The sequence below is a fragment of the Phlebotomus papatasi genome, chromosome 1, assembly GCF_024763615.1.
Source record: "Phlebotomus papatasi isolate M1 chromosome 1, Ppap_2.1, whole genome shotgun sequence".
In the NCBI taxonomy this organism is placed as follows: Eukaryota; Metazoa; Arthropoda; class Insecta; order Diptera; family Psychodidae; genus Phlebotomus; species Phlebotomus papatasi.
In genome coordinates this window covers 52790704-52817015 of record NC_077222.1, presented here as the reverse complement: position 1 = coordinate 52817015, position 26312 = coordinate 52790704, and the positions used below count along the sequence as shown (strand labels likewise).

General features: G+C 31.9%; 3 protein-coding genes across 3 annotated transcripts; all 3 read right to left on the bottom strand.

Annotated features, from left to right (window-relative positions):
- Positions 1-782: 782 nt before the first annotated feature.
- On the bottom strand, positions 783-5936 carry LOC129806214 (heat shock 70 kDa protein cognate 2). Its single transcript, XM_055854640.1, has 3 exons — positions 5575-5936; positions 1561-3042; positions 783-1283 (listed from the first exon to the last, which is right to left on the bottom strand). Exons 1-3 carry the CDS (start codon positions 5746-5748, stop codon positions 1038-1040), a joined length of 1902 nt encoding a protein of 633 aa, XP_055710615.1. The 5' UTR covers positions 5749-5936; the 3' UTR covers positions 783-1037.
- Positions 5937-9401: 3465 nt separating this feature from the next.
- Positions 9402-10060, bottom strand: LOC129806207 (small lysine-rich protein 1). The gene is made up of 2 exons (XM_055854627.1): positions 9711-10060; positions 9402-9633 (listed from the first exon to the last, which is right to left on the bottom strand). The coding sequence occupies exons 1-2, from the start codon at positions 9903-9905 to the stop codon at positions 9559-9561; spliced, it is 270 nt and encodes an 89-aa protein (XP_055710602.1). The 5' UTR covers positions 9906-10060; the 3' UTR covers positions 9402-9558.
- A 74-nt stretch (positions 10061-10134) lies between these two features.
- LOC129806202 (carbonic anhydrase 1) lies at positions 10135-24177 on the bottom strand. The gene is made up of 6 exons (XM_055854613.1): positions 23927-24177; positions 21505-21570; positions 16508-16666; positions 11068-11191; positions 10705-10985; positions 10135-10601 (listed from the first exon to the last, which is right to left on the bottom strand). Exons 1-6 carry the CDS (start codon positions 23958-23960, stop codon positions 10348-10350), a joined length of 918 nt encoding a protein of 305 aa, XP_055710588.1. The 5' UTR covers positions 23961-24177; the 3' UTR covers positions 10135-10347.
- Between the last annotated feature and the right edge of the window lie 2135 nt (positions 24178-26312).

Below are 26312 nucleotides of genomic sequence, written 5' to 3'. Positions count from 1 at the left end.
CCTTAATGAATCTGATCTAATGGGAATATATTTTAATAGCTAGTCTTAAGTCATATATTTTTTGAAAAAAAATTAGATCAAATTCACTAAAGGAATATAGGAAAAATATAAAGTGTTCGAAGTCAGAGTGTACAAAGTCGGAAATCCTTTTCGTACGTAAAGATAAAATTCAGTCAAAAGCGTAATTTAAAGCCCTACCCTCAAAGCTCTTGTAAAAGCTCTTGTAAAGTACTTATAAAATATAGTTTTTCGTAACGTTTCCCTGTAAAAATTCTATAATTTACTTACTTGCAATCTTCCCAGTTAGATTTTGCTTATCACAATTGGAAATTGTCAAAAATTATTCTTTACTTTTTGGAGGTCCGATCAAACTAATAAATAACCCAAGGAGAAGGAAAAGACGCAAAATAGTGCCCAATATTACCAAAATTGTAAAAAGACAGTGTAAAAAAATGCCCCCGTTCCCTCTTATGTCGTGTTATAATCCTGACTAAAACCCTGAACGATCCTCAGATTAGAATTGCAAGACTTGCCCATAGATGAAGGCTTCGAGACCGAGCCGAAAGCTCTGGAGATAGTTGATGTATTTCTCTTAGTGATTATTTCTTCCCGATGACTTCTGGATTCCCCCGTTGCTAATAAATAACATTTTCACAACTTCTTTGACAGAGTTATGAACTCCCTTCTATTTTTGCTAACGTAATAATTACGTTATTTACCCTATTTTTCCACAATTGCTCTCGTTAAAACAAACAAACTTAGAGAAAATTCAAAAGTAATAGTGAAGAGTTATCCTTTATTAATTTATTTAAAATATTATTGCAAAAATACATTCTTGTGCTTTTTTTTGTACGGCAATTTTAACTTCCCATCACCAATCATCATCTATACTTGCTACATGGGACATGGGAAGGAAAATGCAGAGGCAGAGAGGCTAAATCAGAAAGTTATTTGGTTAACTGTATATAAGGCTATTTTGTGTATAAAATTGTGAAAAAAGGTCAATACAAAATGTTCAGGGAGATAATGAATCCCGTTTAGTCCACTTCCTCAACAGTAGGGCCACGTCCTGAAGATGAATTTTGTCCACCCTGGGGTCCTCCACCATGCATCTTGGCCATAATAGGCCCACAGACGCGTTGTGTGTCCTTAAGATGGTCCTCAAATTCCTCCTTTTCCGCTAAAGTGTTGGAATCCAGCCAGGACATTTCAGATGTACACTTATCCTTGACGGTTTGCTTGTCGGAGTCAGTAAGTTTGCCCTGTGGTGCATCTTCGACAGCCTGAAATGTTGATATTATTTAAATCCTTCAATTGGGATCGATTTTAAAGCACCGTAAATATGGGCAATTTTACACTCAGGGGATGATTTTGCACCCCTACTGTAGTAAGATTTTCTTTAATTCTAGCATTTATAAATTATATTTAGACCATCCTTAACTACCCTTATGGTTTCTGAACCATCCTTACGTGCTAAAATTAAAGAAAAGCTTACGAAAAGCTGGGTTGCAAAATCATCTCCGTTGTGCAAAGTCACTCGCATCTACAGAGGAACCTTACCTGCTTGCAGCTGAATACGTAGCTTTCTAGGGCATTTCTAGCAGAAATCTTCTGTCGCTGCTTTTCATCTTCATCCCGGTATTTCTCAGCTTCTGATAGCATCCGATCAATTTCGGCCTTAGACAGGCGTCCTTTATCATTGGTAATCACGATATTTTCTGATCTTCCTGTGCTGTTGTCCTTTGCTGATACATTCAAGATGCCATCAGCATTTAGGTCGAAAGTGACCTCGATCTTGGGAACACCTCTTGGTGCTGGTGGAATTCCGGTGAGATTGAAGGTTCCCAGAAGATTGTTGTCCTTAGTCATGGCTCTTTCACCCTCAAACACTTGGATGGTAACGGCATTTTGGTTGTCGCTGTAGGTTGTGAATGTTTGTTGCTGTTTGCATGGAATTCGTGAATTTCTCTCAACTAGCTTCGTCATAACTCCACCGGCTGTTTCAATGCCCAAAGACAGTGGAGTGACATCCACGAGAAGGACATCCTTGATCTGAGAGCTGCCATCGCCTGAGAGGATCGCAGCCTGAACGGCAGCACCGTAGGCTACAGCTTCATCGGGATTGATTGAAAGATTGAGGGCCTTTCCGCAGAAAAAGTCCTGGAGCATTTTCTGAATCTTGGGAATACGGGTTGAGCCTCCTACAAGAACCACATCATGGATTTTACCCTTGTCCATCTTGGCGTCACCTAGAGCCTTTTCAACTGGAGCAAGAGTTGATCGGAACAGATCCATGTTGAGTTCCTCGAAACGAGCTCTGGTGATTTTTGCATAAAAATCTACACCTTCATGCAGAGCATCAATCTCGAGAGATGCTTCAGTGCTGGAAGAGAGAGTTCTCTTTGCACGTTCACAGGCAGTTCTCAAACGTCGGAGAGCTCTGGCGTTACCCTTGAGATCCTTCTTGAATTTGCGCTTGAATTCCTCAGAGAAATGGTTCACCAGGCGATTGTCAAAGTCTTCTCCGCCCAAATGGGTATCACCAGCAGTTGATTTTACTTCAAACAGAGATCCTTCGTCAATAGACAGAATCGAGACATCGAAAGTGCCTCCTCCCAGGTCGAAAATCAGCACATTCCTCTCACCCTTGAGATTCTTGTCCAGACCATAGGCCAAGGCAGCAGCAGTGGGTTCATTAATGATTCTCTGAACGTTCAAGCCCGCAATAACACCGGCATCCTTGGTGGCTTGGCGCTGAGAATCATTAAAATATGCCGGAACTGTGATCACCGCGTCGGTTACTTTTCCGCCTAAGTACACCTCAGCCACTTCCTTCATTTTGGTTAGGACCATTGAGCTTATCTCTTCGGGAGCGAATCTTTTCATTTCACCCTTGAATTCTACTTGGAGTTTGGGCTTTCCACAGTCGTTGATGACTTGGAAAGGCCAATGTTTCATGTCATCCTGAATCTTTTGATCATCGAACTTGCGTCCAATGAGACGCTTGGCGTCAAAGATGGTATTTTTGGGGTTCATAGCCACCTGTTGAGGAAAAAGAGTTAAGAATTAAACCAAGCCGATTCTGATGTTTTGCAAAGAAGTATTAAGATTTTATCAAAGACTGATGCTTTCCAAAACGATGAAAGGCGTAATTCGACTTTTAATCACTATCGAGTAAAAAATACAACCTAATTCCCTAGCCTAATGTTAAGGACTTTCACTATAATTTGTGACTTCTTAAAAACCAAGTTTTCATAATTTATTAAATTCATAAAAATATGATCTAAGATCCAGGAAATTTTAAGTAATATTATTAAATTTTGATAACTCAGAAACCCTTAGAAAAACTTATAAATCTTTAAAAGTATGTTTCTAATTTATGTTAATTAGATACTTTTTTTATTTTTTTTTATGTATCTTATTTATTATTTCTTGTAACTTTTACAATTTAACTTATACTAACAGTTTCCAGACTCAGCTGTTCGCTTTCAATTTATTTAAATTAAATAAATTGAAATATTGTTTTTTTTTTATTCATTTCATTTGCAATTAGATACTAAGATGGTTGCGAGAAAAGTTAAAAATGACTTAGCTTATTTTGATAATCTTTATTGAAGTTCAATATAATAGCATTTTTTCATCTCGTTGTCTTATTCAAGTGTAAGAACATTTTCAAAATTTATACTTCAAAAATTTTAAAATCCTTTTTAAAATAGTGGTAAAATGTGTGTTTTTTTAAATTTAAGTGTGTTAGCGTATTGAACTTTTTTGAATAGTTGAATAAAGGAGCCTCCTCTTGTGAATGAATGAGAAAATATTTCATATTTTTTTATTAGAATTTAGATTTTTTTAAAAATTTATTTGAATTAATGATAATATTTTTTTTTTACAAATCTACGCGTTTTATTTAATACTTTATTGATATCAGTACCGTTGATGCGGAAGACTTTGCCACCCTGCTGTTCGTAAGCTTTACTTTAATTTTCTTACTTAATCCTTTAAGGACGAGTGGGGCACTAGTGTCCCAAAAAATCGAAAACCATTTTTAGTGATTACTTAGAGGACAAGATAACTTTTTTTTAAGTTTTTGATTTTGGGACACCGGTGTCCCACTCATCTTTAAAGGGTTTAATGATGGTCTTTACCGATCGTACATGGTAGATATTATAGATGAAGACTATCCTTAAATGTTAGATTTGAAGAAAAGCTTGTTTCGAACAGCACGGTGGCAAAATCATCTGCATCTACGATAGTTTAAGTTTATAGAGGCCATATCTTTATTGAGCAGTTTGACCATGATTTAAAATTGATACCTTAATATTCTATACTCAGATTTGAACATACCGGACTTTAATTACAAAAACCTAAAAGTTCTCCAAATGTTATCCTGTAGTTTCTGTTGCAATTTTGAAATCTATTGAGTTTATTTGTTCCATAAGTATTTGTTTTTTATTATAATTTTCTCCGTATTTTTTTCCTTTTTTCCTAAGTAAAAGAATTTATTAGTTTAAGTATGGTACTAATTTTTGCTTGTAAAATCGCTTTCGGCTTATTATTCTTTTTTCTCCTATGTCCTATTATAAGACACAAAAGTTTTTTTTAGAATTTTTTCATTGGCTTTGGTTCAAACCTAAAATCAACAAGTATTTTTTATTCCTTTGATCCAATTTGGACATTTATAACTATATTATTTTATTGGCAAACATATTAAAAACCGCGAAAATGGCGAAAAAATCCAATATTTCATCAAATTAGCATAATTCTCTCATGCTTTAGAACTCTTCACTTGCGCTGTGAGAGAACTCATCAAATTTTGCGTGATTCACTTTACTAAAAATAATGCGGATATTTTGGAGATTGTGATGTAATATGATGTTTTATCTATAGACATTTATTTTTAGTGTCACCTTTTGAGATAAAAAAAACCGAAAAGAATTTTCGAGAGTTCCCTGAACTGAAGCTCTCTCCTGTATCGTGGAAAACTATCCAGAGCAGCGATGCAAGTTTTTGATAGAGACAAAGAGTCTCTAGAAATGTTTTAAATAAAGCTCCAATTTGTTTGGGTTTATGCTTTATACTCCCACATGAATATTTTGATGATTGTATTGCATGTTCAGTATGATGCTGCCTGTATAATCTTCTTTCCATCAATTTAATTCATTTTTGTCTGTTTTGCCCTCTCTTCGATTGAGTGATCAATACGCGACTGCGAGGTGAAATCATTGGAAATAAGCTGAAGCGAATTTGCAATTGAATGGCCATATAGAATGTTTAGGTGTTGACATAATTAATTCAAATGTACGAGACTATAAATTTAATATAATCGCAATTCATCTCTTTTCTGCACAAATTGTATCTCTAAGTGATTAACACGTTGTTTTACGACACATTACACCATATGCAATGTCTTTTGGTCTTTTGGCTTTTGCCTCGCTGAGCTTCGAGATGCTTAATCCCATATATGGGAAACTACTGGAGACGCACTGAGAGCGCGAGAAGCCCATGAGTGAACTCTTTAATTGCGCAATATGAGTGCGTTAATTGGTGACATCGGTGGCACCTGGTTCATTTTACCTGATTTTTGGCAGCATCGCCAATCAAACGTTCAGAGTCGGTGAATGCTACATAACTAGGCGTTGTCCTATTTCCTTGGTCATTGGCGATTATCTCAACTTTTCCATGCTGAAAGACTCCCACGCAGCTGTATGTGGTTCCTAAATCGATACCAATTGCCGGAACTTTTCCCATTATTGCGCCACTTAAATTTTTCAACTATTTGATCTCTATATAATTTATTTTTTGATTTATTGAGATTTTTTTTTAAAAATTGTATTCCAAGAGATAGAACTTTTTGGTTCGAGATGAAAACTTCCACTACACAATTTTTCACAGATCTCACTCAATCACCTCTTCAGTGTCGCGGTTCAAACAAAAATAGAGAATTCTTCAGTATGAGGTTCAATTTATGCTGGATAGTGCTTTAGATGTATGCGTTTACAGTAGTAGTTTTCGCATTTTAGTCACAGTTATGGCAAGTGATTGGGAAGTTGAAAGTTTATACGAAAGTCGCAGAAAGTAAGCTGAGACACATACCAAATGGCTTAAAAAATAGCAATAACCAAAGATTATAAGTGAACTCAAACTGGCTTAAGTATTATAATAATATCTCGACAGTCCTGAGGATTAGCCGAGAGACGGCTTGGCGTACTTATATTAGAAATAATCGCCAAACTACGTTTCTATCATTTTCCACTGACTATAAGTCGTCTCTGGGCTTAAGTCGTAAGTATGTTTAGGGCATTATCATTGTTTTATATAACTTTAAGTTTTTTTCACAAAAAGACTTTAAGTACAACTTAATAAACTTTCTTTTTAATAGGGGTTCATCAATACGATGATTTCCGAGAATAAATTTCGGGTAATCGTTATTTAATGCTAATACATTTTCTTTTCAATTTGAATATTAAATGAAAGATTTATTGACTGTTTTGGGATAGCCTATTCCTATAAATTTACTAATGGACGGGACCGAGTAAACATTTACATTTTATAAAAATAGGCCACGCCCTCTATTAAACTTTCATGAACAAAAATAAATACAAAATTAATTGAAAAAAAAAATTGTGAAATAACATTTCTTTCGAAACCACGTTCATTTATGTTTTAATTTATAAGTTGCTTAATAATTTTCCCGACAGTTGTATGGGAAGGCTTTTAGGCTTTGCACACATTTTAATTTCGAACACTTCATATTTAATTAATCTGGCATATCTATGGCAATATATTTTAATTTTTAATAGCTAGACTTAAGTTACATATTTCCTGAAAAAATAAGTTAGATTCACTAAAGGGAATATGGGAAAAATATAAAACGTTCGAAGCCAGAGTACATGCGAATGCGAAGCCTGAATTCCTTTTCTTACGGGCGATTTACCTTATAAAAGCAATTAAAAAAAAATGTTCCCTATATGCCTTATTACTCAAGAAGTATAGAGGCCATTAGTTGCTTAATTAGAATTCATTATAGTTTTATTTACCATCCAAGAAAGTTGGAAATGTTAGAAAGTCGGCTATCCGTTCTTACGTCCGTACAAAAGCGTATTTATTATATAAGTAGGTCGGACTTGAAGTCTCTGGCTTAAAATTGAATTGGTTGGGTTGGTCCTAAATGCACAGTGATTGACAATTCCTTTCAAGGAATGCTTCTCCCTAATTATGCTCTCCCTAATAAGCAGATATTATAAGATTTGGCAATTCTAGAAAATATATAACACTATATTCTGTCAAGTTAACGGATTTGTTTGTAAACAGTTTGCAGTCTTTTTAAAAATACTTATACTTGATAAAAATAATAAGAATAAGAATAGATAGACAGATTCATTTTGGGGACAGCAAGTGCGGCCCATTCATTCACCTTCATCACCTCTTCGGCACCAGTCTCAGCTTCAGCTGCTCCACCCTCCTCGTGCACCATATCCTCGCCAATTCGCCAAACTCCAGGCCGTCGTTTGGGTCCCTTATGCATTTCTTTTTCGGTTTTCCCCTAATTACGGGTTTTGTGTCTTGGACCAGTTGGTCCTTCGAATAAATTCCATTAGATAAGACGGTTTCAATTTTAGAAGATCATTCCAGTCTAGCACCACTTTACCAAGTAGCGCTCGCCTCTATGATCTTTGTCTATGATCTAGGCAAAAGTATTTATGCCAACTTTTGCTATTTTTAGGTGATCCTAGCTTTGAATTTATTGAATCTATTTCACAAAATGAAATATTAAAAACGTTTAAATGACTGTCAATTCTCTGTAACGAATAAAAATTAGTTGAACTCAAACTAGATGCATTGCAATCCGAAAAGTGATGGAAAATACGGATATTGTGAACAAAAGTAGATTTTTAGTCACCTTTCTCGCTTTTAATGGAGAATTTTATTTACTACTAATTATTTTGGAGATGTACAATATTTGTAGGGTACGTATGGATGATATACCTTTCAGAGTTTATAATTACAGTTCAAAATCATATAAAACTTTTATTTAGGTATAAATTGAAAAACTACATTTTTCTGCCTTTCAGTTTTTCCTTAGGAAACTAAGGATCTTACCTTATTTTCTAGGTGATAAAATTAAGTTTTAAAGTCCTTGATCCTAGGTTTTTGACAAATCAGTAACCATCAGAGGCCACATTCCGAAATGTGATCAAAGTAAATTTTGAGTATGAAACTAATAATCCTAGTTATTTGGTCTTGGTCCATCAGTAATACCGGCTTCAAACCTAAGACCGCCTTTTCAGACTAGAGGTTTAACCTAGTTTCCGAAGGTCTCAAAATCCTCAAAATCCTAAATAGCAACAAGTCCCCCTAATAGCCCATTTGTAAGGCAAAATTTTCCAAAAATGTTCGACTAATAAGAAGAATAAGAAGCTATAGAAGTTAAGCCTTATAGCTAAGCCTTAGTTCTGAAGCCTGTATAAGACTTAGCCTTTAGCCATGTGGCTTAACTGTTCTAATTTCTTATCAATCATAATTTTTTTTGAGAAATATAACTTAGAATTGGATTTTTAAAAATAAATGACCCAGGTTCTCAAAAAGCAATAAAATTGCTCGTTATTTAGGACTTTGAGACCTTCGGAAACTGGGCTAAACCTCTACTCTGAAGACCGTTTAAAATACTGATTATGACCAATAGTCTCCGAATTTCACAGAGGGAGGTGGTGCTAACTTGAGCTGTGAGACTACATTGACATTCAATTTTTTCCAATATTTCAAAAGTTAAATTGCATTAAGTTCAGACCCATTTTCCTTATACGGACTTTAGACCTAAGGCTTAGCCATATGGCTTAACTTCTCTAATATCTTGTCAGTGAAGATTTTTTGGAAAATTTTGACTTAGGATTGGATTATTAAAGGCAAATGACCTATTACATTTGGAAAAATCAATAAAATTGATTGCTGTTTAAGGTTTTGAGACCCTCGGGAACTGGACTAAACCTCTAGTCTGAAGACGGTCTTAGATCAGGCAAATTTCATGAAGTCAAAATTCGGATCCCTTTCTTTCTCACATGTTTTGAATATGTCTATTTCATTCTTTCGCACTCTTCTTTTTCTCTTAAACATCACTCCAAATACAATTTTTCTCAATCAAATTTGGTATGCAAAAGAATGAGATAGCCATATTCAAAACATGTGAGAAAGAAAGGGTTTCGAATTTCGATTTCATGAAATTTTCCTGATCTAAAAGGTGTGCCGGAGCCATTATATCTATTTACTAAGAATATTTACTACAGGTTAATTTACGAATCCATTGCGTCTCGATCTTGGCAAAGCCTAACCCGGTATTTAACACAACGACATACAAAACACACGGAGACTTTTCGTGAATTTGGTGGGAAATGCAGAGTCTACAATTTTATTAATAAGCTCTATATATTGTATATTCTATCGGTAGAATTTACTAGAAGAATTCTCAATACATTTACAGCGTGAAATTGGACCGTAGAAGTACATTTGAGTGGTTATATTCAAATGATGGTTAAAAATAGATGTTCAGTGAGAAAAGGTAATTTATTTTCTTCCTTTTCCCTTCTTCTTTTTCTTCTGAGCCTCTGGCCATGCGAATCCTCTTGACTTTAGGACATCCTGCCAAGTAAATGAGATATTTAAGTTTAAGGTATAACTTGGTGAATTATTTAAAATTGAATTAATTGCTTTCTCACCTGAACATTGTGGCACACGTAGTAAGCATTCTCCATGGCGGCTTCATTGAAAATATCCCCCTGGAAACGACCACTCTTGGACTTGCTGGAGGATTTTTTGGATTTGGATTTGGAACCCCTTCGCTGCTCTTCCCCATCGCCTTGTCCATCAGTTGAATCCTTGCTATTGCGCTTTTTCTTATTTTTACCAGCCATTATGCTTGCCCTTTACTGACTGAAAGACATGTTTTTGCACAATGTTCTCTTATATGGTCTTATCGATCCAACAACAACCACTCTGGCAATCAATATTTCCACCGCAATATTTGTCTTTTGCCAAATAAAAGGACATATTTTGAAATGCCAATAATTCCATCCAGAATTCTTGTTGTGTCCAAAAGTGAATTTGATATGCAACAGAATTGCATGCGAGAATATGAAAATATTTCTAACTTTAATATACTTTATTATATTTAATTCACTTGACTAGGTTTCTTTATAATTTACAACACATAAAATTTCATCACCATTCTATGCAGGATTTTTTTTGGCACGACATTACCTAAGAGCTATAAGAATATTCTAAAACAGAATTTAACTATATTGGTGATGCTTGGACATTGGAAACACCAAAGATTTGAATTTCATTCTAAGCATTTTAAGCTAGTAGATACGCTACAAAAATACAGATGGCAAGAGCTGAGGAAAATTTTGTGGTATCTGAAGATGAAACTTCTATTTCGTAGTCAATGGGAGCAACATAAACCAACGGACGCGCATTGAGGGGTTGAACTGTGCGGAAATTGTGAGTGAGGATGGTTCCATTGTTGGTCTTAATGCTCTTAAAGCGTTCCAGTTGATCAAAGGATATTGGCAGAGATTGAGTGAAAATTGTCCATTCAACAGCCTCTCCTGCAAAGATTGATAAAAAAAGAGAAAAACCATTATACCATTAATCAAAAAATAGCAATCAATCAAGTAAATATAAGCCTTTTTTCAAGGACACTGTCCTTACCACATCCTGGCGTTGTAAGGGAACCCTCATAGCGGAAATAAGAATTTCGCTTTCTGGGGAGTAGGTCATCGGGAGAGAGTGGTGCAAGCAAATCATCAGACATACCCACAGAATTTCTTGCTGTCTTTGCACTATCGAGAATATTTTCTAGGTCAGGATTTGCCTCTGATGACACATAGAAAAGCACCCCGAGCACAGCAACTCCAGTCTTATTGCCTACAGCTTCCTGAATGCTCGGGAATCTACTATCATAGTGTACCATGTGCAATTCCAGGGCATATCTGGGAGAGACAGTGGTTGTTCAACATGCATTATTTTCAATTCTATTTTCTGTTGTAGCCCCCATTGACAACAAAAACCTACCGTCGGCCGTTGATTGTGTGCTCAGATCCCCAGTGAAAGTGCATTTGTTCCATGACGTATTGTTCACTTGGCAGACCCCCACCGGAAAGCACCACATTTGGCGACGATCCAACGTTAATTTGAACTGAAGTCGGGAGGAAATATTATTGCATTAGGTCTATGTCAAGTTCACACCTTGTGTAAAATATCCGAAATAAAAATCAATCAATCTCTCAGGCTCTCGTGTGGAGTATTTATCACGCCTTGTAAATTGCAATGGAGTGATAAGGAAGGGGGGTTGGTAAAATAAAGAGAAATGGATCGTGATTCACGCTTCTTTCCGAGAAGAAAATAGTATGCACAAATAGCATAATTTATAAAGCAACAAAAAACATAATTTAATAAGTAAATTTTACTATTTTCGAAGAGTAAACTGTGTTGTATCAATTTCTGGTAGGGGAGGGTGGGGCAGTTTCACCCCTAAATTGCAAAATGGATTTTGGGACCATTTTGCAAAAAGACGATAAACAGAAATAATTTTTTTCTTTATTCTGTGAATTACAGTTGGGTTTAGGGTTATTAAAAATAATAACAATCATCCTTTAATTTCATTAGTCTATTGTAGAGAAATTCATTTGACTTGAAAGGCAGAATGTGTGAAAGTTCCCCATTGCGGGGCAATTTCAAGATAAATATGAGGCAATTTTTGAGAAAGATAAAACGTGTTTATAGGAAACTTGCGATACCAGAATTGATTAAAATTATTATTTTGAAGTCTTCTAAGACTCTAAAACCTAAAAATATAATCGAACAAGAACTTTATAACAGAATTTGAACACTAATTGATCATACAGAGAAAATAAAATATCGCCAAAGATTTCCAAGTCTATTTCTCATTAATTGAACAATTTTCTTTAAATGTTTATACGAAAAAACTGTCTTTTGTAGTGCAAAGCTAATTCTGTACATTGTTGGATCATTATAACGCCTTAGAACAGGTCATTTTTAGTATAACAGTTATATAATAGTATTTAAAAGTCTTGAATTTTTATAATACTAAAAAAAATTTACAATATCTTGTTGAAAACTTTCTGAAAAGATATTATAACAATTAAATTCACAATTTTTAAGCACTTAAAAAATACTAAAAGATTTTTTTTTTAATTTTTTTTGAACTTTTGAGAAATACTACTTCCCATAATCTCGAACATTATGGACAAAAACAGTTACAAAGCGTTTTCAATGATCATTTTAAGTTAATTTTGATTAAAAAAGTAAATTGTTAGTCACTGGAAACTTCCCCGTGTGCTTGCATGAAACTGCCCCTCACGAACTTTCGGAACTCAAATCAAAATCGTCAGAACCGTCTTAGAATTTATTCAATGCTGAATGCCTTATAATATTCATAAAACCACTGGTAAATTAATACAATTATGTTACTTCAATAGATAAGGGCAATAATTCAGAAATTGTTGAAAATAAAACATTATAAATAGTTTCATTTTGATGCAGTTTTATAAAATGAATTACAGAATTCAAACGAGAAGCGTCACAAAATTAATTATTTTTAAGAACATGGGTCTTATTTATCTCTTCAATAACATAAAGGTTTTATCCCATTCCTTTCAAAAGAATAAGAAGAATATGCAAAAATTGAAACTGCCCCGTCGTTAAACTGCCACACCCTCCCCTATTGTATATTGTTTTTCTTATGCCGTTTACGAATGTTATTGCAGGATTAAACAAGAGCTCGAATATCTATGAATGAAACAGAAAGTTTCATTAATAAGTAGACGTTTTTATCAGTATTTGATTTCACTCTTATCGAGTATACTTTCTTTGTGTTTGCTACACACTCGCTATTAATCAAAACGATCAAAATATATTTGAGCAAAGCCATATCAGTGAGATGCTCAAAGTTTAATAAGACTAATCTCATCTTAATGCTTTTGCTACTCGAATTCAAAGGAAATACAAATGTGCTTTTTTTCAATTTGTCACCGGTTTGGAGGGCAAATGGTAAGAGATATCAATTTCTTATTTTCGGTGACCCTACTCCCATTTTAGTGAATATTTTTTCCAGGTGTTTTTTTATGTGTTTCACTCACCACCTCCTACCCCCTTTAACTTTATTTTTTAGTTTATTTTGAAAATGGCACCTAGAATTGTTTTATTTTATTTTCCATTTCTTTTTTAAGATAAGCAAGGTGAATTTACCCATGACCGAAAACTTTTCCACATGAAATTTTGGAAAGTCAAAATTAAACTACTTTGAAGAGCCTATTTCTAAACCAATTTGCTCAAATTTGGATTGTTCTGAAAGATCTTGAAATTTTCATTCCGACTTCATAGGTCTCAAATCGATAAGATTGATAAAAGTAAAGTCGAGTTCCTCAAATTTGAACGACCGACGCGACGGACGGTTGAAATCAAAAGGTAAAATTTGAGGTTATGTGAAGAAAGTTTTGCGGAGTCTGAATTAGAACCATTTTTCTCTGGTGTTTCCTCAATATTATCGTAGTATATTAACTTCCGCAACAAATTCCATTTATTTCACAATAAATTACATTGATATACTCTCTAAAATTATTTTTCTTAATTTAGGGAAAGTGGATTTCACGTGAATTTCGTTACGTTTTTGAAAATATTGTTCAAATTCTTCAAATTTGTGAGGAGTGAGAAATGTCATCTACACCCCCACATGTTCAAATTTGAGGAACTCTACTGTACAAGTAATAAATTTATATTTATTTGTGGTGAAATAAATGCAAAAGAAGGTCATAGCAAAGGGTTTGAGCTTTCTGTGCTGGAAACACCTACGTCTTAAGCCGAGAGACAGTTTAATGTAATTATAATCAAAATAATAATTAAATTACATTTACGTCAGTCTTCCACTAAGTCGTAAATCTGTCTAGAGCAATACGCAATTATCGAATTCATAACTTCAATTCCAAAAATAGTTTTGCATTAATTGTAATTCAGTCTAGATTAATAAAACTTGTTAATATTTTCACTCTTGAAGACGAGACTATTGCTCATGAATTCGAGCTTTTGCTGAACTTATTTATTTTTTACTTGTTATCTTAAATGCTTCATAACCGCCTTATAAAACTCCTAAAAAAAATCCGAAATTGCATAGGAGCGATATAGCTTTAAGATCTGTACACACTGTGAGAAATTTACGTCAAAATGCAGCATTTTGAAGAAAATTTCTCACAACATGTAGATATTTTTAGACAAAAAATAATTTAATTCAATCGGTTCAATATTTGGTTCATAATCGTTTGGGATCAGATTACATTAACTTAGGAATTTTTAGACTTGTCCAACGATTCCAAAATTACTAAAATCACATGATAAATACCCTCTTTATAATTTTTGGGGATGTTAATGGAAAGAAGAAGTCTATGAATAGCATTTTACTTTTCATAAGTCAACATCTAGATATGATACCTTTCTTGGGTTTTGAATTAAAATATAATATACGTTATTTTCTTCCTATTTCGTGACCCTAGTGGTAGTACTGAAGTTTCAGATTAGGCATCTTATCTAGGCTGTGTGGCTACTTTAGGCCACACCCCTTTCAGGTATTATGTCAATTTTATCAAAAAAAAAACATTTTTAATCATTTAGATTGTTTAGTGAGGGAATATAACTTACTTTTAGTGTGAGTGGAGCCATCATTTATAGCCTCTACACACTACAGAAATTTATGTCCATATTGAAGCAAATTGTAAATTATACACTTATGGACAGCTTACAAAAATCTTTAGTTCTTATCTAAAACAAATTTTGAAAAATCATAAAATTGTTAATCACATCATAAACTAATAATTTTAAGATTTTTTGAGATTTATTATAGGTAAGAACTCAAGATTTTGCACACTGTCTATAAAAGCCTTTACACATTGGGAATAATTTTCAACAAAAATCGCATTTTGACAGAATTTTGACTTTTCCACCTACATCCACCTACATACAGACAATTTCCTTCAAAAAAGCAATTTTTGACAAAAATTGCTCCAAATGTGTGGAGGCCTTAAGTGGATAACGTCCATAAGTGATGACTCTACCCTATGTGCATTAACGAGGAGATCAAATATTATGGTACAGTATAGAGTATTTTTTACTTACGGCTTTTTGTGTGTGTGTGTGTTTTTTTTTATAAAATTAATTGAATGTATTGGAAATCGTCTATTGGGAGGAGGTTCTATATAAAATAAAAAATCCTTTTTATTTTCCCCGGGAGAAAAGAAGAAAAAGCAAATTATGGAAGAAAAGAATATTTATTCTGGGCTGAACTTTTTCCTTCTCTTTGAATAAAAACGTTTATTATTTTGAGAAGTTGATGGAAATTCAAATACAATAATTTTGCACAAATAAAATACTATTATTTATTCAACTTTTATTAAATATTTCTTTGGAATTATTGTATCTACTCCCTCTGTCCCAAAAAAATCGTATGTTCGGGAAAAATTTTGGAATTAAGAAATGGGATTTCAAGGGACAGTCTTGGTTATTTTTAATATGTTCAAACATGAGGAATTTGTAGAACATTAAACAATTACCTTATTAAAAGATTCCTCATTCGAAAAAACGACTTTTCTCGGGATAATTTCATTGCAAACGTAAGTTACGATTTTTTTGGGACTTTGGGACAGAGGGAGTATTTTTTTTTCCATGCATTGTGAATTTCTCATAGGATTATGAAGCATACGACTTATTTGACAATGGCTAACCCAGGCAGTGGTGAAACACACTGATCTTAATTATATTGGAAAATTTAATTAAGGATTATATTTTTCACCTTCTTGCTATTTTATGAGCTCTTGGAACAGAGTACAATGTAATTGTTTGAAATCATGTCCTAATTGGAACTTCGAGGTTTCTCAACTGTTTCATAAAAAGCCAAAGAGAAAAAGAAGTCCATGAAGAAGTACAAGCCCTTAAAAGTACTCCTACATCTGGCACTTTTCTTTTGTCTATCTGAAAACAGTGAAGAAATTTTAAAGTTCCAATTTAGGTCCGATTCCAAATCAACTTACTATACTCTACTTAGGTTGATTATTAAATTGTCTGACCAATAATCTAGACATCAAAAATGCTAATTGACTTCCCCTTCAGCGATGACAGCAGCAATAAATTTTGAATAAATTGCATGGAGATGCTATGTAATCAATTGAAAAGGCTACAAATTATCCAATTGATTTGTAAGTGTATAACTTATTGATTTGATTAGTTGCCTCATGTGTTAGTTTTCTCTGTCTAATTGACCTCTTAAGTGATAAATTCTCACACATATCTTTTTTTTTGGCTTGTGCTATCAAACATTATATCTCTGCAAACAATTCAATTTACATTCCCAATTGAATGATTGCCATTTTACTCGTCAATGAGAGTCTGCTGATGGAACACTTTATCAATTGCATGATACTACTTGGCATATCTGCTAGGTACTTACTGGAATGACCGTTATTCAGAACCCTTCCTCCCACAATTGGTTCTTCATAATCCTCGAAGTGAAATTCTGGGAATTTTCCTCGTACCGAAGCCTTGAATGAGAGATCAACTGGACTCTGCTTCATGCCCGTATCACATGCACCGCCCCAATTTTCTGGACCTATAATTAAATTTGCGTGCGAAAACAAACGGGAATTAATTTTTCTGAAAATGCAAGAAAGTCCCAAAATGATTTTCTTGTGCAGTTCGAGACGTTAACATCATGTTTGTTTTATAAATATAACTTTTTATGGTGCATTTAATTCATGTTTATTTTACAGCTTTCACACTCCATTTTAACTGGTGCAAAAAGGACTTTGTGAATACATTCCGGGTGGTTTTCTGATATTTCAAGAAGGCAATAAACGAACGACTGAGACACAAGTTAAAATTAAAAGAAATTCCTCAAGCTCTAAAGAAAGACGTCTGGTCAATTATGTAAAATTGTAGAGTTTTCTCGGCGGTTTTTCTTTTTTATGAATCTTGTCAATCAAAACCATCTATTTCTGATGATTTCCACTTTGCTCATTAGCGATAGTTTTTCCCAACATTAAACTACTTTTAGCCTAACAAAATATACTCATCATTTGAAAAGAAAAACTATTCTTTTAATAGTGTCAATTTTATGCTCTTTTAATTTTATTATTCATCACTTTTTAACATCAGTCATTTCTTGAGGACATAAAATGAAACTTTATAGGAATTTTTCCTTCTCATGTTGTCACTTGCAAAATAAAACAGACTAGAAGGATAGTTTCAAGTTTCAAAGTATGTCAAAGGTCAAAGCTGGGGATATTTTATGTTGTGCTGCTATTGAAGTTTTCGCTCAAAGGAGCTTTGAAACTTTAATGAAAAAATGTCTGCAGAATGTTAGAGGAGCTTGACTGTGGGAATCCATCATAAAGCCCTCTCACACAAACGCTTGGTCTTTTTTGCAAAAATAAACATGCACACGAAGATGCACAATTTGTAATTATGCTTTTTCCGCAGTGCAATTGAGCCTCCCACAAAACTAGATACGATTTTAATATCATTTTAATGGAATTTCATGTATTTATTTTCCAATTAAAAATGGAAATCTCACAAAGAAAATTTGATTTCAGTTTTCCTGAATGTACTATAACTATAAAAAAATATCAAGTGGAAATGTATCACGATTTTCAGAGAAGAGAGTAAAAACACCTCAGTAATTTTTTCATTTGGCAATTTAAAAGGAGTTTATTTGACTATTTAAGAATTCTGTTTAATTTAAGCAACGATATAAGTAAATTTCTCAGAATAAACATTTCAGTTAAATTTATACAAGGAAAATCTTTCGAGATCGATCGACCAAAATCCTTTTGGAATATTTATTTTGAGGAGATTGTCTTAGATTTGACCACATTCAAAGTGCATGTTGATGCATCTAATAATGAGTTTTAGTTCAAAACTGTGGTCAGGTGAATTTCGCAATTCTCGTTCGATAATTTCACGGTTATCTTTGAAATGTATATAAAAGGAACTATTACACTTTGGTGCTAATATGTAAGTATTTGGAAATTAAATCATTGTTTACAACTTATTCATTTCAAAAGATGTCAATAAATATTTCTCTAGTTTATTGTTAATTAAATCACTGAAATTTTTGAAAAAAAATTTGGGATGTAAAAGTATAAAACCAACTTAAACTTGTTCATAAGTCATTGTTCAACCTGTCTGAAATATATTAAAAGTTAAACAGTTGAATCTATCAAGTTTAACTACTTTTGTTCCGTATTAAACTTAAGGGGTCACGTGGGTCAAGAAGGTTAAAAAAAAAATACATAATATTTTTCCTAAATGTTTTTTCAGCATAATAAAAAAAATTAATTCTAAAATTTCAAAAATAAAAAAACTAGCCATTGATATTTAATTTTTGGGTTTTTTTTGAAAAGATTTTTGTATTTTTGATATTTTTTATATGAAATTTACCCAAAAATTTAAATTTCATTTTCAAGGACTCATTTAACTCATCAGCTAACTGGAAATATTTAGTTTTTGACTTTCAGATGAATCAAGTCCGAGAAATCTTGTCCACCGGAAAATATATTTTTTTCAAAAAAGTTGTTAGAAAATCAAGCCCCAGGGACTGTATTTTAAAATTTTCAAATAAAAATTTCAAAAAATATAGTTTAAATGTTATACTTTTATATGGGTAGGTGCTTGAATTTAAATAATTTTTTTATTTTGTTAAAAAAATATTAGAGAAAAATATGCTTTTTTGTGTATTTTGACCTACGTTACTCCTTAAAATACTAAAAATGAAATTAAAAGTTGTGGCCCATTTATTGATTACAGAGTTTATCAAATAATAAAGAAGTTTTAATAAATCAGCTTATTACATCACTTCTGTATTTATTTTAAACAGCTATGTAAAGTTTGTATAAGAGCTTGAAAAATTTTTTAGAGGCTGATTCTTGAATTTTTAAAAAATGTTTTACAAGCTTGACATTTCGTTCCTGGTTTTTCTCTAAAACAATATTATAAGAGATATAAAGACCATGAAGGGCTGTTTAAACAGAGATATTCTAAAATGCACTCACAATGCTCTATACATCGGTTAGTCTTATGGTTCTTGCCTTGGAAATTCTCCCTTTCGTCTATTATTTCTATATCTCCCGAAGAGTGTCTCAACTGTCTCAGATAAAATAGAATGTCCAGAGCACTTTCTATTTTATTTCGACACTTTGTAAAGTTGTGGAACCAGAATGTTCAATTACCAGAAATTTGAGGTGAAAAAATGAATATACTGACTCAACGAATTTTAAAAAAGGTTTTGAACATAAAGTTTTTGGAAAAAATAAGTGAGCAGTAAAACATTTTTAAAATTGGTCAGAAAAGAAATTGATCAATAACAATTAGAATTTTTGCTGACTAAATTGAATATTTCTACTGATCGTTTTGAATTTTTACTGTTCGTTTTTAATATTTTACTGAATATTGTTTGATTTTTTATCTTTTCGAATTTTCTGCTGACAAAATTTTAGTTTTTACTACTCTTTTATTCGATTCAAAAGGAGTATTCAAAAGGAGTAAAAGTGAATCGGATTGAAGCTCAATGGGTAAGTAATTTATTTTAAAATAAAGTTTTAATAAAATAATCTCGTTTAAATGGGCCTTGATTGTCTCTTTTTACTAATTCCTTATTAATAATATGTACAGAGAATAATTCAAACGTAAACGTTGAACCTAGATCACCGTAGAAAAAATTTTAAGCGATTTTAGATGCTCTTAGATTTTATAAAATTATTTAATTAAACAGTAAAATATTTTAGACATTTCAAGGTATTAAAATAATACTCTTTTTGATTTGACTAATTATTCAATTTGATTTTGTAAATTGGTGTCTTTACTTTGAAATTTGGCAACAGCAATTTTTCTGAATAACAATTTCTTTTCATTTTCATTTTTACATTATTATTAAATCTAACATTCAATATTTCCAAAAAAATATATTTTTTTAATATTTTCTTACATATTCAGTGTTGTTACTTTTAATATTTTGATATTTCTGACATTTCTTAAATCGCTGCACTTAAGAAAAAAAAGAGGGTGCGATTGACTTTTTTTCCTCATAATTTTAATACTCTTTAGGTGTAAAAATATATCAATATTTTTTAATGTTAATTTTACACCTTTTTAAGGGTAAAATTAACATGAAAAAGGTTAACTTTAACCTCACATACATCTAAAAAGGTAATATTTATACCGATTTCGGATCAATACTGCAGGGTAAAATTAACATTTCCGGAATGTTATTTTAACTTTTTCGGATTTCTCTCAGTGTGTAAGGGAAACCGGGGTAGAATTAGCCACTAAATGAAATTTTTCATTGCGTATAATGTGTACAAAAAATGTTTGTATGAGGCTGATAAATATGTCAATGAATAGTAAGGGAAGTATTAGAATAAAGAGAGTTTTCCTCAATATTCCTTTGAATGCAAACTATAAGATGCCACTAACTAATACTATACGTGGCTAATTCTGCCCCGGTTTCCCCCCCATGTTTTAATTATTAAATTACTACTTGGACTACTTGTATTGATTTGTAGAGTAGATGTTTTTCTTGCTAAAAATCGTTCTAATTGTGTCAATTTTACAAAAATTAAAGGAAAATCATTTCTTTGGTGGCGCATAATCATTCTTTGAAAAAATTTGTCTATAATTTGTATTGCATTTCTCTCTCAAGTACATAATGTTGTCAATGGTGGAATAAAATTATCCGCAGAGTTATTAAAGAGAATATAAATGTCTGTCCTGCTTGAATTTGCAGAGTAAATAAATTTAGCATAAAAAGTTAGGTTTTTTTTTATGAAATGCAAATAGAGCTTTTTCGTGGAATGCTCCGTAATTAAACTTGGGTTAAATATTCTTTTGGGAGAAGTATGAAAGAGAAAAGTCTGTTTAGTGCTTAAACTGGCTTAAATACGTTCTAAGGAAAAGTTTTCAAACGATTTGAAAGAAATATTTTTAAAATTTATCTATTAAAAATTTGTTGGAAAAAAACTGCAAGAAATTGATATTCAATTCTATTTCTTTTATTTATGTGGCATTTATTGAAATGAAAGTATGAATTCTTGTGATTTTAAATTTTAAATAAATTTCGCGAGAATGAAGAATCAGAGATTGTGCAGTATTCTGTATGGATGTTTGTCCACAAAAGTAGGTGAATTTCATTAATTGGACAATTGAGGCGTTTGTCCTATTCACACTAAAATAAATCTTGCAACGATTCGACCGAATCACAGTGATAAGAGCAATTTAACAATAAATTATTCCATTTTGTCACCAGAGATGGATTTGTGTGGTGACTCGGGACTTCCAGTGAAGTTGCTCTTGGCCGTGAATGTGCAAAGATCAAATTGAGTGTTATCATGAGTCTCGATGCAGATATGAAGCTGCGTTTCGAATTCTTCGTATCTACTACAATCACAAACTTACCAATTATCTCTCCGTTTGGCATGGGCGTTGGGTATCCCCAGTGCGAAGCTACGCAGAGGTTGATGACTGAAAATTCCATGAAATGGAAAAATGATTTTGGTTATTCAAGGGAAACTAAAGGAGGATGTACAAAGTCTCATGGGAAAAACATTTTAAATGAGTCAAAGGAAGTGCAATGATTTTTGCACTGCATCCATATCATTCTATTTTTCTTCTTATGCAAATTGGCTCTGGCTATTTAATGTGAATTGGTCTGGAAGTGAAAATGAAGACAATTAATTTGTCTTGGGATTTGTTGCGGAAATTTGCAATAATATTCCAAGCAAATAAGATGACATTCTTCTCCAATGCAGAGTCAGATGTTTTAGATAAAAGTTTGCTAAAATTAGGTAAATTATTGTTATATTAATTCATTTGCTGATAAAAAAGAATGGTATAGTAGAAACGCGTACATTATTGCTTGTAGCAGATTATGCTAACCGATAGAACCGCGTAACGAACACGTTATATTTTTATAGTTCTCCGCACAACAGAATAAAATGTATTATACTTACAATTGTTTTATGATCATGAAGTCTCTTGCCAAAATAAGATTTACGATTGAGTGCCAGGCAAAACACAAATATAATCTTATCATTTTCGTATTATCTATGCAGAAATAGGACCAAATAATAAATGACGAAAATGTCCAGAAAGATATGAAAAAAAGAAATCTTCATTTACGTTAAAATGGTTAAAACAAAGACCAATACAATAGCATATTTTAGCATCAAGAAAAATTGAATGCATATAATTTTATAAGTAATTAAATTCTTCGTTTAGTTAAATTTAATTTTAAAATGAAATTGTAAAGAATATCAGATAAAAGTATCAAAATCCGGGTTCTCTGTTTTACAATCTTTATTTTACAACTAAATTTTGGGATAAAAAGCATGGACTTTCTTTTTAAATTTAGGCGTTAAAAATTTCTTAAGATTATTAGAACAAAATAATCTAGGAAGAAAAACAAATACCAATATATTATTGTCCCGAATAATGAATTTATGCAGTGGGAAAATTCAAACTTTAAGCCGAAAAAGCAAAGAAAATGCAGAATATAATTTTCTCCTAAATATTTGTTTTTTATTTGTTTTTTATTCTCCAATTTTTAAATCAATTATTCAATTATTATTGATTTGGTGGATTTGGTTCAATTATTTTTATTTTATTATTGACCGGCTGCAACACATTTGGCAATATTTCAACAAATTTGGTAAGTACGTAATTAGAACTAAAATAAATAGGGGAAAGTACTCTCTCTTCGAACGTTCATGCCTTCGAATAATGTGAATTTCTTTTACTTTTCCTAAGAGACTTACACATAATTACTACATATTTATTAATAATTGGTTATAAGCTAACTAATATTTAATGCAAATGTGTAAGTCCCTTAGGAAAAATAAAAGAAAATTCACATTATTCGAAGGCATGAACTTTCGAAAGAAGAGCACTTTCCCCTACTGCTTAAAATAGTAAAATATTTTTAGAAAAGAGAAACTTTGAAAGTTATAAGGACAATCTTGACAAATTTAAGTATTTTTATTATTATTCCTGATCAATCAATTTTGATTTATTTTTTGGCCAATATTCTACTGGATTAAATAAAATAAATTTTAACAATTTCGATTTTCCTTATCAGTCTTTTTATTACTATTTATTTTATTGGCAAAACCGTTAATTAAACAAAATTGTTTATTTTTTTATTTAATTAAAATTTCTGACCGAAGAATTCTGAAACGATAATTACTGTATATTTTAGAATTCTGCAAGAAAATTAATATTTTTGAAGGATTTTTAAATGTTTTTGCATAAAACAATTAATATTAAGAATGTTGAAATTTCCTTGGGATTAAAAAAATCACAGAAACTTGCAAAAATGTTTTTCTCTTGTCCGTGTGACTAAATATTGGGATTGGCATTTCTTTAATTTTTTTTTTGTTCTTAGAGAGTGTCTTTGGAATGTTGCAAATTGTTGCTGTAGGGGAAAGCGCCCTACCTTCGGACGATTCATTCTTGGGACAACTTATTTTTTTTCTATGTCCCTTATTTATTTCAGCCATAGCCCTTTTCTGGAAATTTTAAGCATTGCACTAGCTATTAAAATATAATATTTTATTGGGCCAAATTTATTTAAAACACGTTGAAAAAAAAACGGATTGTTCGAAGCTTCAGTCGTCTGAAGGTAGCGCACTTTCCTCTAATTGACTCAGCTCTAAGATTATGAAAAAAGACACCAACCCCTTCACCTTAAATTATTAATATTACTTTTTTTTAATATTGCACAAAGTGAGGCAAAAAATCCTCCCAAATAATTGTTGCTACAACATTTCCCACACAATTCTGTATGCCAATATTTTCGGGTGTTTAATTGTAAATTACACACCTGCAGTTAAGAACAACACCGCTAAATGCCACATTTTAATGCTGTGTAGAATATGGAAGGAGAAACTGTTAAGGGAAGATTTAAGGATAATCACTGAATCCTTTAGCACACACTTTTAATCCCTTTTGAGGAAGCTCTCTACAACTTCTCACTTGGATCCCTTTTTTCAGCACCACTCAGAGCACCATCTGAGAATATTCTGCATCTCACCGCGCGTTCTGCAGTGGGACTAACTCACTCTGCGAAAATCTGTGGGCTTTATATAATCAAGCTGAAGAAGACACTTTGAGCATTTAAATAAAGTGCTTCTCTGTGAGCTTGAAATATTTGCATTGGACTCGCGCAAATATTCACATTCATCCTGCGGAATATTGCAGAAATGTTACATTTCAATTGACATGCTTTTGCATAAGAATCCAAAGAATTATGCTGGGGCCTAGTTAGAATGGGAAAAGTGAGGAAAAAGGATGATTCTCTCAAAGAGCTTTTGGGGACAATGTGGTGAGAACCGTTGAAATTTGAATTCATATTAAGCGGAGGATGGAGGTATATTTTACTCAGCGGATTGAGCGTATTTAACCAGGTATTTAAACATTTCTTTTTACTTTCTATCAATTTTTTGAGAAAAAAAGATTTTAAATACAATTTTAAATATTTGAAATAACTTTATTTTTTTTCAATTTTCCAAAGACAAAAATACCGATTAATTATTAAAAAAATCATGATTTCATAGTACTTCAAATTTAAAGTACCTGTGTAAAAATATTATGATCGAATAAAATATTTCTGGTCTGGAGGGTTTTGATACAATTATGTTGTAATTTTTTTAATGTGATTTCACTAGTGCAAACCAATTCAAACTAATATTTTTTTTAGGTCTGTATCTATCTATAGGCTTGGAAAAACTTACTACCTTCTTTAAAGAAAAATAATAGCAGCATCATTTGTATAAAATATTGAAGTCCATTAACACAGAATTTTGAAGAGAAATTCCTATGATCCTACAAAAAAAAAAATTGTTAAAAATACTATACAGATCATGAAGTTATTTAAAACATCCTTTTTGACCCTAACAGGCTTTCAAAGAAATATTTCAAGTTTAAATTCAAAATCGCCGTTTTTTGAATAAAATTTATAATCAACATTATTAAAGTTCAAAGAATTGAGTATTGTAAATAATATAATTTTACATCTTTACACTATCTTCATATCACTATCTTCATATCAATTTATTCATAAGCTTCCTATGAACAAAATTAACTAATAAAGTCGAAACTGAAAAAAAACAGCATTTTAAAATAATTATTGGTTTATATTTAAGTTTAGAAGCTGTAATAAACGCAAAAACTTTAAAAAATCTAACACGAAATACCTTTTTGATGCTCTAGGATAGGGATTTGAAACGCCTATACAATCTATTTATAAATATTAACACAAGAAAAAAACAGGGTTTTATGTGTATATTTCAAGTTTTTGGTCTTAGAATGTTGAAAATCTAAGCTGAAAAATATTTTTTAAATTGCCTTTTACAGCTCATTTCCTATACTGATACTGATGTTGCTTGTAGTTTTTCATATAAAATATAAAAATCACTGTCCATGTTTACTATATTTATATATAATATATTTTTGAGTTTTTCTAAGAATACGTATTAAAAATTATAATCTTTATCAATTTTGTTTCCACTGTGTAGGAATAATAAATTAATGTACCTTGAATATTGAGAAGAATAAATAAAAAACTTTCCGAATGGAAAATTGACAGTCTTACAAATTATAGCTATTTTAGCCTGTTAATTTTTTTTAAATACAGGTTATTATGACTTTACCTAAAAAAGATGTTGTAATGAAAGACTGTTATTGTAAAAAAGATATCTCATTAAAATAAATTTCTTATTTTAATGTCAGACGCCATTTAATCTAATACAAAAGTCTACAATCTTTTCATTTCAGAATTTGTGAAGCGAATTTGTTAATGACCATTTTTTCCAACATTTAAAATATGTTCAAAAATTGTTTAATTATAATTTAAAAACTCCTTCGAGCATATAAAAGAGCATCATCTAAGCATAAATTCGGCCAAACTAAATTTATTTCAAATTAACTTATTGACAAGGAGAAGGCAAAGAGGAATTTTATATTTTTATAATCAAACAGACCAAACATAATTTTTAGATATCCACGCAATCGGGGTTAAGGGTTGAAAAACATAGAAAATCAGATAGAGGGTGAAGAAAATTTTTTAACGCTTCTAGTAATTGAACCTTGGTCAAAGAGTGGGAGTGATCCAACGTGAGTCTACGAGTACTCTTCGACAGGCTCAGGCTGATCCTGGAGAAAATTTATTCTGTATAAAATTTGCGACAAAGTATTAGTAATTAGTCCAA